Consider the following 19,925-nt stretch of genomic DNA (forward strand, 5'->3'; position numbering starts at 1 on the left):
AGCCGGTTGAGTTCCTGTCGTTGCTGGTAGCCAGATCAGTTCCTGTAGGGAGCATCTGGGCTGCACTACACTAGGGAGCTCCATTTCAGTCTTTGAGTCATTGACCACTTGGGAGCATAGATTACCTAGTTAGGGGTGGAAGTTTTTTCACGAGCTAAGCTTAACTCATGAAGCTCGATTTAAACTGTGCTTTGAGTCAAAATCAAGCCTTATATATCGACTCATTTGCTAATCGAGTTAAGCTCGAGTCTAATAAAACTTGACTCGTAGACCTAATTGTGTGGATATATATGTATATATAATAAATATTGTTTATTATATATAATAATATTTGTATTTTTAATAGGATTCAAACCAAATCGAACTCGAACTTGTGAGGTTGTGAGCTGATCCCAATTTGAACTTTAAGTCTTTGGGAGAATGATGATTCAGCCGAGGGTCAAAATTCATAGGCCTCAAAAATACAATTGGGGTAGGTGCCAACTCAGAATTAATGCTAATTCAAGACGGACATTGATGCATAAAATGGGAATAATTGACCTTTTCAAATGTTTTAGATCTACAATAGAAATCATAATTCTGCAATGGGCCAGTCCGTACTTCTCCGTAAGTCTTTTTAACTCGAATCGAACTCGAACTAGCATTGTTTTTGACGAGCTGAACTCCAATAGACCGGTATCGGCTCGAATCCACCCCTTTGACATGGTTCCTCGGTTACAGGCCCTCTCTGCATTCACTTTATTAAACTTCGACTTACACGCTTGTGCCGCTAACATTCCACACCACTATAAGGTTAAATTGTCAAGGCTCAAGACTAAAGAGAAGGGCCAGAAGGCGAACATTGGACTCGAGTAGAACTACCTACATTAACGAAGAGCAAAGAGGGAAAAGTAAAGCAGATAAACATCAGCAGCAGCGAGATGGGAGTGGAGAAACAAGTGCTCCGAGCCGGAAATGGTCCCAAACCCGTTGCCGGTCAGAGCGTTACCGTACACTGTACCGGATTCGGTTGTTCCCATCTCCATCTCTATTGTATATCTTCTAATTAAACTATTCTATGATTGTTTGTTTGTCTGTTTGTAGTTGTTGCTTTTGTTTCCTACCTGCAACTGTTCTCGTCTTCTTCGAAATCCCTTTTTTTTTTATTGTAAGCATCATGACCAATTTCAGATTATAGTTTTCTTCATCTGTTTGGCGTTTATGCTTGTAATGATAGTTCTTCCTTTAGTTTCTTTGGTATGAACCCTGCGTGATTTGCTTCAGTAGTTCATGTACGTGGTTTCTGATTTAAGGAAAATCTGTATCATCGGATTTATATGATGGGTTTGTTTGTGGTGGGGATGCTATTCCTTCTTCTATAAAGCTTGTGGTAAAGATGACATTACGATTTGGATTAGAGACGTATAGAAAAAAAAAGAAAAAAAAAAAGAAAACTGAAACCGATAAGTTGCTCAGATATTTTGAGGGAACAGATATTTGTTCTGAGTTCGAGTAGTAAAGAAGTAGACCATCTTACTTACAGATTTACCCTGAGTGTTTAGGGATGGTGTCTCGCCTTACCTTGGTTATCATCCATTGAATGATGCCTTGGTCCTGTTTACTTGTATCCATGTTGATGGGTTGTCCGTTGTTGGGAGACAATAGAAATGGAGGTTTTAAGTAATGAGTTGATCAACAATAAGAATGTTGACCTGTGAGTATTTTTACTCCCCTGATAGAGGGAATTCCATTATCATAGTCATTCAGCTTATATGCAAAGTTAGGTACCATGAAATCATTTCAAGGTTTCAAAGAAATGAACTAATTTCCCTAATTTCTTTTTCGTAATAACCAGGACTCCATTTCATTTGGTGATTTTTTCCCTTGTTATTAGCGGCTATGTTTTCTGAGCTCATTTTCCCCTTTCCTTTTGCAGGTAAAAATGGTGACCTCTCTCAAAAGTTCTGGAGGTTAGAAACCTGTTCTTGACTTTGCTCCTCCCCCTCCCTCTAATTATTGCATTGTTACACATGGCTATATTTCTGTTCCTATCCTATCCACTGAGGGCTTAATCACCTTGTCATTTGTTTTTTTTTTTTTCCCTCAAATTTTAGCACAAAAGATCCTGGGCAGAAGCCTTTCACATTTAAAATCGGCCAAGGTTCTGTTATAAAAGGTAAATCTTCTTTCTTATATGCTCTATAATTAATACAAGACTATGTTATTTCAGCAAAGTGAACATGCTAGGATAACTTTCTTGTAGAATCTATTATATATCTTCATTTCTCCTTTGACTGGTAAATAATATATTACAACCCTGGGACAATCCTCAGTTTTGTTGCTTATAAAAGTTCTGACTTCTGATTGATGATAGGAAATAGGAGTTCTAAAACATGGATATTCCATTATATGGATGAAATTATTTATACCATACGATGACTCTATTACTCAACCAAATTTGTGACCAACTAGTCTAAACAAAAACATGGTTGACTACTTAATGTTATTCAGTTATTCACAGATACAGCCTCTTTAGATCATAAATTTCAAGCTTCGTTCTAAGTATTTATTTTTGGGTAGAAATTTTCTGATACTTCATTCCATGTTCCTTTTTTGCTTTTCCTTTTGACCTGCATTACTTGCTCAGTCTTACTTGTGCATCTTGTGACTAAATTTATCATTTCTTTGCTGTTGTCTAGGGCATTAAATTCTAATTGCCATATTCATCAACGGCCCCTATCTAAAATTTTTAAAGGCTCATATATAATAGTTGTATAAGGAATGCCTTAAAAGAGAATTAAAATTCATGGGTATTTGATAGAATCATCTGAATTGACTATCCTCCTCTTTCCAATCATCTGTTTCACCATCCTAAATACTACTTAATTATCCTTTCCTATGAAGCATATTTAGTCTTATAGTGTTGCAGAAGCATGTATGCTCTTCATCTACTCCATCCTAATTCCATGCGAAACATCCTTTCATTCTCTCCTTTCTTCTGGATAATTGAAGCCAAGTTTAAGAATGGTCACTTTTCTGTATCTCCCTAAGATGCAGATGTGGATAACTGGATATGGGCACCAACATGGATTGATGTGCTTAATCCAATGCTTTTATGTTTAGTTTTAAACCAAGTATCATTTCTCAAAATTAATATATTACTAGAGTTAGTTAAACTTATAACACATACAGATTTTTATAGTATGATTTATTAAAACTTATAACTTTACATATTTTAAAAGTGTTAATGGTATAAAGTATACTCTAGAAGAGTCCATGTCATTGTTATGAGGGGAACAAGGTGTGACAGGTATTGCCTTGTTGCCTAATCACTTAGGTTGATGCCTAGGTGCCAGTTAGGCAGTGGCTTTTTTTTTTGTTTTTTTTTGACAAATAAGACCAATAACTGATTGGGGAGATCCATGTTGGCACGCTCCAAACAAATTAGCAAATAAATTTTGTGTATATAGGCACATTGTGTCATTAATTTCATATTACAAAATCACTTTTAATGATAAATTTCACATATGATGTAATGAATTAGCAAGCATACCTAAAATTGTGAATTTTCATATAACAGGAACCCAAATGAATAAGCAAAAAAACATATGATAAAGTGCCTGTGTTGTCTTTTTTCTTGCCTAAGAAGGCACCAGACTGCAAATTGCAAAAAGGGTATGGTGTAAATGCATCCATCTAAGTTACATCTTGTCAACTAGGCATTGCGTTGATTACTGTGGTCCATACAGCAACGATTGATGCATTGAGTTAATACCATGTCTAATACCAATATGCTAGGTAGATACAGGTACCTGTATATTGTTGAGTTTCATTTCATTTCTCCAAATTTAGTTGCGCTTGCAACATCTAAAAATGTCTAATATGATCTGTTAACATATACCTTTTAGTCTTTGGAGGTATTGGTGCTACGAAGCATATGTTTGAGGTATCTGTACAATACCCATTGTCATATTTGGTACACACTACACACTGTTTGTGACACAGGCATTGTTAATTATGATTCTAAAGCATTTGTCAAGAGCATTTGCTAGTAGTTTCAATTATTCATTGCCCCCTCCCTTATGGTCTCAACTCTCAAATTTTTGTTGTTAGCAAACAACTTACAGGTTACAGAAGGAGACCTGTCATTATAAGCGTCCAGTCAACTCCTCCATTAAAAATGCAAAACTGAAATGGTTTAAATATCTATCGTTGGTCAACTTACTGTAATTGGAAACTGCCCTGTCCTCCCCCTTCCCTCCTTACCAAATTGTGTTATTACTTTAGCTATTGTTGCATCATGCATGTCCTTAATATGTCTGTTATCTACCTTGAACTTTTTTGGATCATGTGAAATGCTTCTTTGGCTTCTTTTGAGTTGGTTAAGAAGATGTGAAGTTCTTTTCTCTTGCTTCCACACTTTCTTTCAGTTGCCTAGATAAGGGGAGAAAAAGGGTTTCAGTTGCCTTTTCCTGAACATAAAGAAAAGCTTTTTCTTTTTTTTTTTAACTCTTCTTTTAAGTTTTAGGTTTTGATCAAGTTGCTCTTTGCAAAAGTTTCCTAGTATGTTCCACAGAATTGGGCCCAAGATATGTCCCATTGCATGTAGAATTGCACTGTACTTGACTGCTAAATGGACTAGGAAAAATTTACTTGAAACCTGATTATGCTCTTCAGGGGTAACATTTTGTAAGGTTCAACTTTTAATGTTTGGTGCAAGTGTTGGGATAAGGCATGGATTATGATGATTGTGATGAATGTTTGATGCAAGTATTTTTAGGATTTAATAACGGTGCATATGGAGTATTAATTAGTCTATTCTATCATTGGTTAGGATGGGATGAAGGTGTTATGGGAATGCAAATTGGTGAAGTTGCTCGTCTCCAGGTAATATTTAGCTCCTTCTGTTCTTTATGATAGTCTTGAAATCTATTTGGTTTTGGATACTCTTGATTGTTTCTACTTGGGAAAAATTTAGCAGAAATCCTAGTCCTTTGCCTTCAATGCCTTGCACAGTTTCATTTTCATCATTGATTAAAGAAAAGTACATTGAAGTTACAGTCGTTTAAAATCATGGTGTTGAAATATGCGTAGTAACTAGTTTAGTAGGATTAAAGTTGGCTGTGCCCAACCCAGATCTCCTTCCCACAGGACACTACAGCTGTACATTGGGAACATCTTCCATATTTACATGTTACCATTCATGGGGAGATGTTTCCAATGTACGGCTGTAGTGTCCAGTGGGTAGGATCCTTGTGGGCAGGAGATCTGAGTTCGGTGGTTGTGCCTGACTTCATGTTTTATTCCTTCAAGTGGATTGGTTGATTTTTGGCAAGCTTATGGACTTCTGAGGGCATGTGTCTATAAGCTGTTGATTGTTACTTGTGACAACTATAGTTCGTGTAATGTGTAGTACTATTTTTTTTTTTTTTAAAAAGTTGAAACAGATTTGAACTCATTTCCACGTGAATGCAGTTCTAATTGCTACTTCTTAGTGATAGAGCAGTCCATTTATTGCTGTTTCTGTTATTGAAACTTGATATTAATCCTGTTGGTGTTGGCTGAATTTACAGTGTTCTCCTGACTATGCATATGGTCCTAGTGGATTTCCAGCATGGGGAATTCAGCCGAATTCAGTTTTGGTCTTTGAGATTGAAGTTCTAAGTGTGCAGTAACCACTATGATGGAGTTGGTAACCATCTTAAATGTCTCCTATATACTCTTGATGCCATCTATCATATATTTACATGCTGCTCTTTTCATGGACGTGTTTTGAACTATGGTATCCATAGTAAGAATTGTCTTGGCAGTTTTAAATCGTACTAAAATTATAACTTTGGATGAAAAAGATGTGATTGTTGTTTAAAGATGTGAATTTGTGCTTACTGCTTTTGATTTATTTCATTCCCACAACCTACTTGGCAATTGGCATACCTAAAAGGGAAAAAACGAATGAAAAAATGAATAGCATTTCTAGATCATGCATCTGAGAGCAAGAAAGAAAGATTGGTGTTTGACTCCTTGTCATTCGTCAACCATATCCCATCATTATGCCCTTGTTGCTGATGCCTTGCTTGGTCTCTAACCTCTCCGCCTTGCGAGGCTGTCTTCAGGATTGGCCGATTGGGATACTTGAAGTTCTGAGAGATTGATTTTTTGGTTTCATGGGGTAGTAGCCCATCTCCCTTACCTTTACCCCACCCCTGGTGGCAGTGGGATTTGATGTTAGGTCTCTGTTACAATTCGGTGTTCCTATCAATTGAGCCACCATCAGTTTCTCAAACTTGTGAGTTAGAGGTGGTGTCCAACTTTTGTGTGTACGTGTATATCAACCTCTATGTTTTGGCAATTCCTTTGATTTTCCCGATAAGTGGTATCAAAGTTAGTTCTGAGGGATTGATTTTCTTCATGCCTTTGTGTATTTTGAATCTTTGATAATCTTTCACTGGCTTGAACCGAATGCAACGCACTGCAAAACTATTAAGAGTACGCCTTTAGGGCATATCAATTATCAGTGAGACCCGGTGCTCAGTTTCCAATCATCAAGCATGAGAGGCTAATTTCCGTTAGAGCCCATAAATGATAAATCACAAAATCTTCATCCGTTTTTTTTCCGTAGATTGGATGGATTTTTTCCTCCAGATTGAAATATCTTGGCTATTATTTTACCCCTTTTATGATAAAAGTTTTGTTTTTCAGTCTTTTCGATTTAATTTTTATTTATGTAATAGTCGAGGCAAATTTTATTTCATCATAAAGCAGTAAGATATAGCTCAGAAGTTTTCAGCCTTCAAAAAATTCCCCTCGTTTCATCTTTAAATAGACGGAGCTAGGATAGAAGACAAACACCTTGTATGCATAAGGGTTATATAGCCTAAGCCAGAGCCTATCCTGAAATTTGCGGGCCTGGGCTGGGCCTCAACACAAAACCTAGGACCAAGCCCGGAATTTCTGGGCCGGGCTGATTAGCTGATCACTCCTAGAGGGTGGGGAGCTTATTAGCTGACCAGTTTATTTGATTATTTCCCTTTTTGCTACGCTGCTATGTTGGGCCACATCTCCAATCAACATTTAATGTAATCACCAAATAACTCAGTAATACAAACTACTATCAATGAAAATTATATAAAGCAGCTAAGCAAAGCGTAATTAAAACATGGCCACACCATCTGAAAATAGCCATCACAGAGGTTCTTGATACGAAGTGAATGGATGATTACGGGTTCCAGGATCCTCGATAATCAGACTATAGCAAGCCAACACCAAAATGAGCCAAATCCAGCGGTGAGCAGTCTCCCACTACACAAACCCTGCCTCAATTTGTCTGTTCTAAATTTCTAATAAGTATGCATTATTATGACTTGGAATATGGATGATGTGATGCAATATCAAGGGCTAGTTCTAGTTGTTGAGGGTGGTGGAGGGGACAGAGGGATTGTAGTTGGGATTGGAGGGATGGTGGGGAGAGGAGTTGCTGGCAGTGGAGGCTAGGGCTTCAAATGGATTGGTTCTAAATGGATATAGGCATATCTGAATTTGATTTGCTAACATTCGAATTTGAATCAGATCATATTTATTGAATATCTAGCGGATTCGAATTGAATTTGGATTATAATCAGATATTAAATAGTATGAATAAATTAGACTAAAAGTAACCAAAATATTATATATTATTAATGAGTTAAAAATGACTTTAATAATATATTTTATGAACAAAATGAATTGAAAATTGCTTGTATAAAACTTGAACAAATGACAGTTTAGTGAAAATACAAACACTAACATCAACTTCAATGATAGGTATAATTTAAGTATATATGAGCATTTATATTTAAATCGAATTGAATCAGATAGGGGTAGATCCATATTTGATCCAATTATAAATGGATCGAATTCGGAATCGGATAATTGGATACCATTTGCAGCCCTAGTGGAGGCAACGTGACTTTTGGAGTGGGTATGGGTATGGATAGCAGAGGTGGCAACGTAGGCTTTGGCAGAGAAGGGATTTGGGTATTGGGCAGAGTTGGGATTGTTGGCAGAGGAGGTAACTGGGTGGTGGGCACTGACGGCAATGTGGGCTTAGGAAGAGGAGGTAATTGAGGGTTTAGGCAGAGGTGGGATTGTGGGGATTGTTGGCAAGATGGCGAGCCGCAGCACTCAAATTGATGCTTGACATTGCCAGTGCAAACATCAAACACAGAACCAACCGATGCTTAGAAATTAGCAGCGATTAGAGGAGGCTTGAGGAGCTGCAAACCTAGTAGTAGTAGTAGAATAGAGTAGATGGAGGTTTTGTGAGATAAAAGAACCACAACAAGCTAATAGATATTATTTATAGAGGCGAGGGGACATAAGTTGAAAATGCTGGTGGAATTAGAAGAACATAGAGATGGAGTTGAGGAAAGTAATTGTTAGTTTACCTTCTCATCCTTCCACGCTACCAATGTCAAATACAATTACTCTAATCACTTGATCTTGACATGCAATATCTCCTTTGTCCAGCTTCACTTCCAAGTTCCAGCCAACATATTCTTAGCATTTGACTTTTACTCATAGAGTTTGATGGTATTATATGCATTTGGGAAATAAGCCCGAATGATCACTTTTTTTCGCAAATAAGGCTATATTTGGTATTCCTTATTTTAAGGACTTATCTTATACTGTTAAAATGCCCCTATGAGCAATGAATTTTTAATAACAAAAAGGAGATAAATTCTTATAACAAGGAATGCCAAATGCAGCCTAAGTCTTCTTTTGAATAAATTCAAATTCAAAATTTTGATATTTTTTTTTTCAAATGCTTATTGTGTTACTGACCCATCTTGACCCGGCATGTAATTTTTAAGATGTCTATACTGCCTTGTTTGAAAGAAACGCTTTTTCACCAAACACTCATAAGTACTTATTAGGATAAGCACTCCCAAACAGGGGCTAGGTCCATCTAGTTATAAAGGAAATAGTATGTATCATCATACCATTGGTACTTTTATTAATTCACTATTAATATTACATAATATTTTTGCCACGTTGGAGAACACTGTACCAATTCAAACCGTTTATCTGGATATACTCTAGATTTGCCATGTAATTCACTCTCCCACTTGACATTCTTTGTATTTTCTCCAAATTATACAAACTATCCAATTCTTTTTCAGTATTTTATTTAAAAGGCCCAAAAAAGAGAGTTTAAGAATCTAGAGTTAGTGGTTGTTTAACCAATAATAACATCCCACGTCAGCCATGCATTTGGCCATAGAGATGTTGACTTTCTGATCCACACAATTCTATAGAATCAGGATTTGCACATCATACCGACCTCACAGCCCTATCTCACCATATATTGGTAACATCTCCCCATGAATAACAACACAAAGTACGGGGAGATGTTCCTAATCTGCAGCTGGGAGGCATTGTGAGGTTGGAATAAGGAGCAGATCCGGACTCAATGCTATACATCAAGTAAGACCTGTTCAGGGGCTGGTAGGAATGGCAATGGGGTGGGATGGGGAGCCTCTCCCCATCTCCATCACTGTCCCCGCTAACGGGGACAATTAAGGTTATATTCATCCCTGCGGGGATCCCCACTTCCCGTGATATTTTATAATGTTAATCATTTTATTTTTTTATTTTATTTTAAAAAAAATAAAAATAAAATAGTTAAAATTTATAATCCTATTAGAAAAGATTCGAACATATTTTTAAAAATATTAATATATAAGCGTATGTGTTCATATGTATATATATATATATATATATATACACATACGTACACATACATACAAATATATTAGCAGGGATCCCACGGGGCAGGGAGTGCTCTCTCCGTTCCTGCCAACGGAGATGAAAATTTCTCCATCCCCATCCCCATGGGAGAAAATCATCCCCATCCCTTCCCCATTTGAGACAAATAATGAAAAAAAATTACTATTCCTAAGAGATGGGCTTTGAACTCGGCTCTACATTATTGTTATAGATCTCGCTGAACCCTTTCAAATTATGGCAAAAATTAAGCCTGAACCCGGGCCATAAACCCAGACCTAACCATTAATTAGAGCAAGTGATGGATCCTGTGGTTGCACAAGATTTTCTACTATAGACAAGTCAGAAATTTATTCTGATTCATGAGATGTAACCTCACAAATGAATTTTAGAGATTAGACAGGTCGACTAGGAAACATTCAAAATGAACCAATAAGCAACACTGGACGATGCTTATATCCATATTAACAATCCAAGCCATGAAAAAAATGGTAGGAAAACTAAAAGAGACATACAAGAGAAATATGATCTCCCACAAATTTAAGAAGCAAGCACCACCACCCGCGTACATGACAGAACCTTGAAATCACGTTCCTATAAACAAACCTTACCACCCTTTCTCCAATCCTGATTTTGGGAGTTAGAGGAGCATCCTTTTAATGGTTTTGACAAAAATTTTGCTAAATGAGAAAATGAGAAAAGTCAGGGAGAACACCCAATTGCAGGTTCAAGATTATCTTTTCTATCAGTTTATGTTGTGATCAGAGTGCACATCGTTCTTAAATAAGACCTGGACCAATGTTCCAAGGGGTCAGGGCCAAAGGACATTTTAGACCATAAAAGCATAAAAAATGGGATTTAAAAAACATATATAAATCATATGGTATTACATGTGAACGGGTTGTAACAATACTTTTTAAGGGAATATTTAGTCAATTATCAAAAAACTTATGGTCCGTTTGGTTTACGAACAGGATCGGAATCGGAATCTGAAACTGAATCACCTATTCCTGTTGCTTGTTTGGTTCATTGAGGAATCGAAATCAGATTCTGATTGTTGTTGTTTGGTTCAACTAGAAGCTAGAATCAGAATCGGCCAAAATTTTCAATTCTATCCCTATTAGAAAAAACTCAGAAACAGTGCACTTATATATATTTTCAACACATACACACATTGGCAGCATGCTAGCAATTGCATATATGATAAAATATGAAAAGAAATTGAAAAAAAAAACACAAAAAGTCATTATTCACCATAAATTTTTATGAAATCATTTTTCAGTTCTGCAAACACAAAAATCATTATTCAGTTCTGCAAACACAAAAATCATTATTCAGTTCAAAGAAAACAAATTTTTGTAAAATTGATGATGACTAGAATCCATGCTGATAGCTAAGGTATAGTCAAATACCAATTCTTTCATGGAAAAAAAGTTGCATCTCTTAACATGGCAGCCATAAGAAGCAGAATATCCTTGTTTTCTGATTTTGTTGTATTGATTAAAGTCCAAATGACACATCGGATGAGAACATAGGAGTTCAAGGAACTTACGATTGAAAAGTTTTGGTGGATCTATCATTACCCATGAATTGGACCAAAGAACCGGTTCCCGGAAGAACAATTTCCATGTCCTCTAATGTGATATTCTCTAGACAACTAGCAACAGTTTGATCATTCTTAACTTCATCCATGTCAGTGGCATCTAGACATGGGATCTCCTCCCTTGATGTCATTTCACCTCTTTCTCCTGATGATATCTTATCAGGTTTAGATGTATTCTCATTTATCCATGGTTCTTCAATCATAACTACATCATCCTGCACAGGTGACAATCTTTTAGATTCTTGGGACTTGTGTCACATGCATCAGTGATCTCAGGAATCTCTGAGATAAGTTCATCAATGATCTCTGTCGGTGTCAAAGAAATAATTTCCGCCATTGTTGGAGTTGTATTGCATTTATAGGCATCAAGATTATGGTTTAGTAGGGTATTTTTTCTTTATTTTTGTCTTGTTCCTATCTACTTTTCTCTGATGTAGGTTTTGATTAGGTGGACGCCTGAAGAGGGATTTCATCTGCATCTCATGTATACTGCAACTACTTGCATCCTTTTTCCCTTATTCCTTCTTATGGAATTGAACTAGGAAATGACTTATAGTTTTGTATTTATTTTAGAATTAATGAATATATCAAATAATGTTTCCATTGGTTTTCCCTTCAAATGGGACTAATTACATTCTATGCTTGATGAAGCTCAAGTAGCATAGCAGGGACGGTTAGCACCCATGTAATTGCACTTATGGACATGATTAAAACTCGTTTGATGTTGCAAAGAGAACCTAAAAGAGTTGGAGACTATAAAAATGAATTTTGATGATACGTAAGCTGGCAGCTCCTTGATGGAGGACAGTTTAGATACCGAGCTGGTGAATTTTTTGCTGGAAGGTGGTTTGGATGTTGAGTCGGCTAGTGCACCGAGTTAATTTGTAAAAAGATAAGTGTCAGAGTGAATAAGATGCTCTATCTGGGGTGGGTACTCCGATGCTTAAGTCAGCGATGTGGAGATTTTAGAGAGAGCTAAAATGCTAAAGAACTAGAGAGCTACGAGAGCTAAGTTGTGCATACCTTCTGAGGTTGGAAATGATACCTTTATATAGGCGTTATTTAGCATATGCTTCACGCACCGCATCCGAGATCTCTGGGAAGACGTGGCTAGCTAGTCCGAAGTCCTCGGAGGTAGTGGCGCACATAAACCAAGCTTTGTGCCTTATTTAGTTTCCTCCAAAACATTCGATGCGGGAGCTGACTTCCGGAAGACCTGGGTGTGACGGGATGCACACACGGAAGAGGTCAGCGAGCACGTCTCGTAGGTAGCCACTTGGACCTCAGTCGAGTCGACAAGTCCTCGAGGGTGGTCGCTCTTCACACCGAGGTCCCTTGGACCGGTAACAACAAGGTACCACATGTCGGCCATGGACGAGGTGCTCCTACCCGCCCTACCGAGGTGCCCGAGTTGTGTATGAGGTCACCAGCTAGGAGGACTCCATCAGGTCGGCGAAGGTAAGTCACTAGCTGGGTCTCTAGTAGGTTGGCAGTTGTGTTTCCATCATTTTGGCTAAGGCAAGTCATCACCTTTGTGGTGCTGGGGTGTTATTCAACTGTTCTGAGATGCCACATGTCATGATGTCAGCAGAGGGCCAAATCTGCCCTCATCAGATTTCATTGTGCAATTGAAGTATAAAAGTTACACATCATATTTACTTTGACAAAGTCTGTACTTTGAGGAAGGGAAATCATTATAGTTAATGAATGGCATGCTAATTTACTTTCATATTGGCTATATGTTTTCACAATTTCCTTTTTTCGAATTGTTCTTATTCCTTTCACTTGCTACTTTTATTTGCATAAGGCCAATCTTCATCATCAGTAACTCTCATCAGTTTACAGGCAACAATAAGATTGGTTTTCTTGCCATTTGCATTGGTTGGGACTTGGAATTAGAACTTTTAACTGGTATGCAGTAATGGGGTTTAGGACTCTTAACTACTTTAAGAGAGTTGAAGCATTTCTGCAAATAGGGCACTATAGCCAATAGGACTTATGGGTGGTGCCTGGAATCATTAAAAGGGGTTCATTCCATGTTTAGAGTTCTTTTGGAGCAGGTCCATTAGAGAAGTGCCTAAGAGCAGGTTCTATCATCCTCTTGTTGCTCTCTGAATTACCTAAACCCACTTTAGAATTTCACAGAAAAGAGAGGTCATCTAAAATTAGTTCTGCTTCATATTATTTTTCGAATTTCAGCTTAAATGAAATTGCCCCCTTCTTGAGTTTTAGACATGTAACTGTCAGGAATTTTGACCATCATAGAGTTTGTTGGTTCAAATTTTAGCATTGCAGGATGGAATTAAAGACGAACTTCCATTACTTGATTTTTGCTCTCCGCTTTCCAACCTGTCTAATACTTTATAACTTGTGGTTTGAGGTCATGCTAACAGAAGGCCCCCGGGTACTTTACAAAGGGTAAGATTGTAGAGATGACATCAATTTACACTGATATTCATGCACGCAAGTATCTATTTACACTCGCATACATTCATATTCATGAAGCACCCAATTTGTATTGTTTAATGAGATTTGCATAGTAGTGTTGCATCACCAATACCTGGATTTACTGGTTTGAAAAGCTCGTTAATGGCACCAGTGAAGAAATAGGTCAATCCTGAATCAGAGTAAGGACGGATCTTTAAAAAATAAAAATCATATTGCAGTTAGTAAAAAAAAAAAAAGGAAAAAGGAAGAGGAAGAGGAGCTGGGAAGAAGAAGAAGAAGATCCCAAATCAGAGAAGATCTCAGATCAGATCATGAGTGGTTGATTTGGAAGAAGGAGGAGAATGGGTCGACGGCAGTTTTACCTGACCGGAGGTCGGTTCGGCGGCAGCGGATAGTTTGGACTTTGGTGGTCTGCCCTTCCTGTTCAGTCACACGACATTCCAACTTTGGAGTAGGGTTGGAAATGAACGGGGTATTCTTTTCCAGAAAAGAAATAATCAACCCATAAATCAGAATTGGAATCACATTCTTTGGGGGGTGGGGGGTCGGGAATGGCCATTCTCCCCAATCCCATTCGGGGATGGATTTTCATTTCGGTCAACTAAATATTTGGAATGGAGTTGGGCCATTTTGATTCTGATTCCAACCTCCTATTCATTCAAACCAAACGGATTATTAGAGATATTTTAAAGGATTTTGAAAAGACAAATTTTTTAAACTATTCCAATTGTTTAGTTAATTGATAAACTGTGTCTTTACTATTTATTTATTGTCTTAAACTATTCTTTACTGTTTTTGACAATTGATTAGTTCTATCCCTGTCATTAAAGTTTCATTAAAATAATCCATACACATGTCACACCTCGTATAATTTTTTTAAACCCAATATTACCCTTTATTCATGGGCTGAGACGCTCGTGGGGATGAACAAGGATTCCCTGCCAACGTCTAAGTTATTGGGTGTATGGTGATTGAGATGGCCACCGGGTGTCCCCGGTGGACGGAAGCCCTGATCTCTGCCCTTTAGGCCCCCGCTGATACCCTTTTCAGAACTTCCCCTGCACCAGCTCCCTCTAGGTGAAGCTGCAACAATAGCGAAGCCACCTTCTCCTCTTTGTCTTCAGCCCATGGAGCCAGTTCCAAGTTCTCCAAACAAGATAAAACCCCAGCAGCGAACGAGATTACAGCTGAAACCTGGGGCATAAAAGATTATTGTGGTGGGAGTCAAAGAAAATTTAGAATAGAAGGATCTGATGACCTCTGCTGCCTTGACCCCCGATTGGAGAGCTTGGTAGCGAAAAACCGACCATGGTCGACAAGGATCTACTGATGAACATTCATTAACGCTAAATCCATCCTTGGAGATTAGGGTTAGCTGGCAATAACAATAAGGATATCATACCAGAGAAGATATTGCACATGCCCCAAGGTGTTGTTCCAACAAGCGAAGTGGGTTGCCATGGCCCGCGCACCACCATCGTTTTGGGGGTTGATCTTTCTGAGGTCCAACCACAACCAAAGCGAATAGAAAAATAAAATGAGATTTTGATTTTGTCAAAAAGATATGGTCCCAGAGGAGCTAGGGTTAGCTTGACATCACTAGACATCGGATCATTAAACTGGTTCCCAAGACTACAACTCCCCAGGATCTCCACCACTTGTTTTTTTTTTTCTTTATTTATTGAGTTCTAGGGGTGGATTCGAGCTGAGTCAAGCTGAATAGTACGAGGTTCGAGTTCGGCTTGCTAAGGTAGTATAAGGCTTGTACTCGAGTTCGAGCTCGGTTTGATCTAGAACCTTGAGCTTGAGTTTGGCTTAAGCCAAAAACTCATAAGTTCAAGTTCAATTTGAGAAAAAATGTTTTATAAAACTAAAAAAAAAATTATATATAAAAAATATATTTTATTTGATATTTAAAAAATTAAGAATTATAATAATTAGTTATTATTATATATATTATTTTCTATAATATTATATATATAGAGAGAGAGAGAGAAATAGATAGATAGATAGATATGTAGCTATTCGAACTTGATTCGAAGCTTAATTAAAACCGAACTGAACCAAACTTTTCACAAGTAGAGCTTGAGTAGCTCGTGGCCACCCCTATCATGTTCTAATTGTTTAACCCTCTTAGAGTGGCTTGGCTTCTTCAAAGCAATTAAACAACAATAGGTACATATGAAGCGAAGTCCCTCTTACAATGGCTCCAACATCTGATACTATGCCATAAAGGTTTTGACTACTCAAAGAATCAACCTAGGCTGGTGAGTTTGGCCATGAAAGAAAGGTTTCGACAAGGCCATCTCCATTTGCCATGAAGCACAAGAAAGTTCCTCTTTCAAGTTCAATTCAGGGAGTTTTCATCTCAATCTTCCTTTGCATTTTTTATTTCTTTTCTCCTTATTTCCTTTTCTCACTTTTGTTTTTCTCTAATAGGAGTTTACTTGCTAATCTGCTAGTATGTTTTCTAAGTGACAGTCCATTCAGACTTGAGGCTTGTACGTTCCTCCCTTGAGTCATTTTGTGGCCTCATGGGTTCTCTGAGGCCCTACACCGATGAAAAGGAAAAAATCCGCAGAGTTATCTATCAAAAAAGAATCCTCAGAGTATACTAGGCAGAGGCAAGAAAATAGCTTGCTCTTATGGGAACAAATTTACCAACCCCCCACACGCTGCAAAGATTCATATCTAAAGAGAAACAAGAAAAATCCCAAAATGGGGGTAGTCCTTAGAAAGCAGGATCTCCAACACAGAATAGAGCAAAAACAAAAGAAAAAACAAGTTGAGAAAGTTTGTGTTGACAAGGACAAATTAGAGCGAAGGAAAGACGAATGCCTGAAATGAAGTAAATTTTCGCTCTTAAATTCATAGTTAATTTCTATTTCCGGTGTCTTGAGCTCCAGTTCCTAAAATTTTTCATCAGATGGGTTTTATTTTAAAAATTTGAGGAACAGTAAAGAGTAAATTTGACATTTCATTGTTTTATCAGTGCTTAACGACGATATCAATTGTCAGAAACAATAGGAGTATTTCAAGACAATATGTAAACAATAAAGGTATAATTTGTCAATTAGCTAAATAGTAGGGATAGTTTAAAAAATTTGCCCTTTTTTTAAATAATAAGAAAGTTACGCAAAAAGGTAGGTACTTAATTTGATATGTTCTTATATTATTTAGGTGAGAACAAAACATATAATGAAATAGAACTGGGTCCTCAAACAATTTATGAATTGTCGCTTTGGCCGAGTGGTTAAGGCGTGTGCCTGCTAAGTACATGGGGTATCCCCGCGAGAGTTCGAATCTCTCAGGCGACGAAATTTCTTTTATTGCCATTTGTATGATGAGTCATGAGTGAACCTCAACGGCTCAACCTCAAGATAGGAGTTAGGACTGACTCACCACTCAGTGGGTCCCACTTAATTGTCGCTTAGGCCGACCGGCCCAGTGTTTGAACGTGTGCCTGCCAGTGCCAAGGCACATGGGTGACTGGTGAGCGATTGTGTTTTCGTGTTTGGGGTTTTTACGACGAGTAAAAAGCCTCTGGGCTCTGGGGCAGTCAGTACTCACTACTCCGTAGTCACCATGCATTACCATGTGGCCGACAGCGAGAATAAACAGCCTCAGCCTAATTCTTTTGTCTTATTCGATCCATTCTCTCAAAAACAAGCATCACATGGTGATTGGTGACTCGAAATAGTGAGGTGAGGTCCCACACCAAATATCTGAGCTGGTTCAGGAAAATGCACCTTTTCTAGTACAGTAGGTCTTGGGGCCAACGAATTCAATTATTGATGTTTGTGTGGGAAACTCGTAACTCACAAGTAATTCTCGGTGTCATTTTGCGGCTATGATTACAGGTTTAGATCTAGGGCTGCAAGTCTGGTCGGGTTGAGGCCAATCCTAATTCAATACTAAGTTTTAAATCTCAATCCTGATCTTAACCCAATCCGACCTTCAACCCGATCAATCCAATTCTAATCTTAACCCTAATTAAATTCTTTCAACTTTAATCCAATTCAACCCAATCTAATTCGGGTTGGGTTGGGCTCGGGTTGGGCCTAATTCAATCTTTTTCCCATTCTTTAAAACCTCATAGAATTTCTCGATTTTAGATCTTAACTCAACTTTCATTACATATATTAATTCTATGTTTCATTAGTATTTGTTTGTTGACATTTTTTTTTGTTCTTTCGGTATAAAATTCAGAAAACCAAGTGTTAGAAATGGCTATAGTTTATTATGAGTTATGGCTTATGATAGATCTTTCTTGGGTGGCAAACAACACGGAGGAGATGAATAAATTTTTCAAAAAAAACATAAAATAATGTTATTAAGGTTTTAGTCTTTCTGATTATGATTAAGTGAAGTGATTATCTTAAAAGAAATGCATAATACTATGTGGTGGGGGTTATACAAATATCATACATCTAAACAAATCAATGTATGTTATATATTGTATATAACATATATTTATATATGACATGTACTATAGAGTCGGGTTGGCTAAGGGGTCAACCCTAACCCAACTCGAAGTAAAGTCGGGTTCATGAATTTCAACCCTAACCCTAACCTGAACATCAACCCGACCCAACCCAACCTAACTTTTTCGGGTTGGGTTCGGGCCAACCCGACCCAAGTTGCAGCCTTATTTAGATCCATCCTCCGCTTCATTTGGTTTCATTTATATTTTGATGTTTTCTTTGGCTTAAATAATAATAATAATAATAATAATAATAATAATAATAATAATAATGATGATGATGATGATGATGATAATGATAATGATAATGATAAAATCTTGGATTGTCAAACTTAAGAGCAGATTTTCAAATCTGAGAACTATAACTTGTGGAAAAAAAAAAACTAAAAAAATCCAACCTACCCCTCCCAAGATCCAAATAGACCAACATTAATCGAGTATTTGCCATTAATTTAATGGGGTTTGATCAATGTTGGACCTTTGTCCTTTGAACATCATAACATTATTATTAGAAAGCAGCGTTTCCATTTGACTATAGTATTGCAAATCCTGGATAATTTTTTTTTAACCTTAACTAGGCTTACCAATGAAGGATGATAAGTAGTTTTCTATTGAAAGGTTTTCTACCTCTTTGGAGTCTTCAATAAAATCAATAGCTCAATTATATCAACACATTTCCAGTAATGCATAATTGGTCACATTTTTTGTGAGAAACATCTCAACATGAAGGTGGCCAAACCAAGGCCATCAAAGCAGAGACAACATCATCTGGGATGGGTCCCTGCCTACATGGATTATTGAGGATGATGCCAATCACAGATTTTGGCAGTGCTTTTTCTGTCATTTGTATGTAAGGAGGAACAGAAAACTACTCAATTTTATTAAATTTGATGCCTCTATGGCTAAAACCATGGTTTTAAAAAATGACTCAGAAATGGAACTGTTTTGGCCACCAGTTTTTGGGTCGACGGTCTGATCGTTTGGTTCGAATGGATGGCCCATTCTGACAAAAAATTAAAAATAATTAAAAATAAAAAATGACCAAAAACCATTGAATAGGTTGACGGATCGATGGTTCAACCACCTAGCTTAACGAGTTGTTGACGTTTTTCAATGGTTTTTGGCCAAAAACCAGGTTTGGGGTAAAATGAAACCGGTTGCCTGGATGATTCCCGGGTTGAATGGTCCAACTATCCGAGTCAACGGCAATTTAAAGACCATAGTTAAAACCAAACTATGAAATTAAAAGATGAGTTCATGTGATGTATAGGTTTTACCTTAATGAGTTTAATTATGGGGCATTAATGAATATTTGTGATAATATCAAATCAAGATTTCAATCAATCATGTTAAAGTCATTATATGGTCTACTTACTTTTCATTAATTTATGTTTCACAATGTATACTTATCATCAAGATTTCAACAACGATGAGAAATGTCAATTGTGAAATCAATTTATCACTAGTTTTCATTTTTTTTGCTTCAAGGTGTCTACATCATCGATTTTGCCTTAATTTTTGTCACGATTCTTACCAAATAAAAAATCCTATCACCATCTTGTTCATATTTTGTTGGGGTTGCAAGGAAATGCTACCATCAAAGTCACTATCGATATGCTCTCGCTAAAATCCTTCCTTGGGTAGGTCATT

General features: G+C 37.3%; 1 protein-coding gene, 1 long non-coding RNA gene and 1 other non-coding gene across 4 annotated transcripts; 2 read left to right on the forward strand and 1 right to left on the reverse strand.

Moving 5' to 3' along the window:
* The first annotated feature begins 778 nt into the window (after positions 1-778).
* On the forward strand, positions 779-5,848 carry FKBP12 (FK506-binding protein 12). 2 transcript variants are annotated; one of them, XM_010274628.3, is made up of 5 exons: positions 779-1,032; positions 1,916-1,949; positions 2,094-2,155; positions 4,814-4,866; positions 5,553-5,848. In XM_010274628.3, the coding sequence occupies exons 1-5, from the start codon at positions 921-923 to the stop codon at positions 5,652-5,654; spliced, it is 363 nt and encodes a 120-aa protein (XP_010272930.1). In that variant the 5' UTR covers positions 779-920; the 3' UTR covers positions 5,655-5,848. The 2 variants fall into 2 exon arrangements, with proteins under 2 accessions (XP_010272930.1, XP_010272931.1); XM_010274629.3 differs by having other exon boundaries at positions 779-1,008.
* A 4,302-nt stretch (positions 5,849-10,150) lies between these two features.
* LOC104608596 (uncharacterized) lies at positions 10,151-14,385 on the reverse strand. Its single transcript, XR_737116.3, has 3 exons — positions 14,155-14,385; positions 13,905-13,961; positions 10,151-11,559 (listed from the first exon to the last, which is right to left on the reverse strand). It is a non-coding gene; the product is annotated as an uncharacterized LOC104608596 (long non-coding RNA).
* A 2,642-nt stretch (positions 14,386-17,027) lies between these two features.
* TRNAS-GCU (transfer RNA serine (anticodon GCU)) lies at positions 17,028-17,109 on the forward strand. The gene has a single exon. It is a non-coding gene; the product is annotated as a tRNA-Ser (tRNA).
* The last annotated feature ends 2,816 nt before the right edge of the window (positions 17,110-19,925 follow it).

This window comes from Nelumbo nucifera, chromosome 1 (genome assembly GCF_055504915.1).
Source record: "Nelumbo nucifera cultivar China Antique chromosome 1, China Antique-T2T, whole genome shotgun sequence".
Taxonomy (NCBI): Eukaryota; Viridiplantae; Streptophyta; class Magnoliopsida; order Proteales; family Nelumbonaceae; genus Nelumbo; species Nelumbo nucifera.

Bases quoted from the DNA above. Each gene is read 5' to 3' on its own strand.
- FKBP12 (XM_010274628.3), top strand. From the start codon at position 921: ATGGGAGTGGAGAAACAAGTGCTCCGAGCCGGAAATGGTCCCAAACCC. The intron at 1,950-2,093 runs GTTAGAAACCTG...CTCAAATTTTAG, and splicing joins CTCTCTCAAAAGTTCTGGAG to CACAAAAGATCCTGGGCAGA. The intron at 4,867-5,552 runs GTAATATTTAGC...CTGAATTTACAG, and splicing joins GTGAAGTTGCTCGTCTCCAG to TGTTCTCCTGACTATGCATA.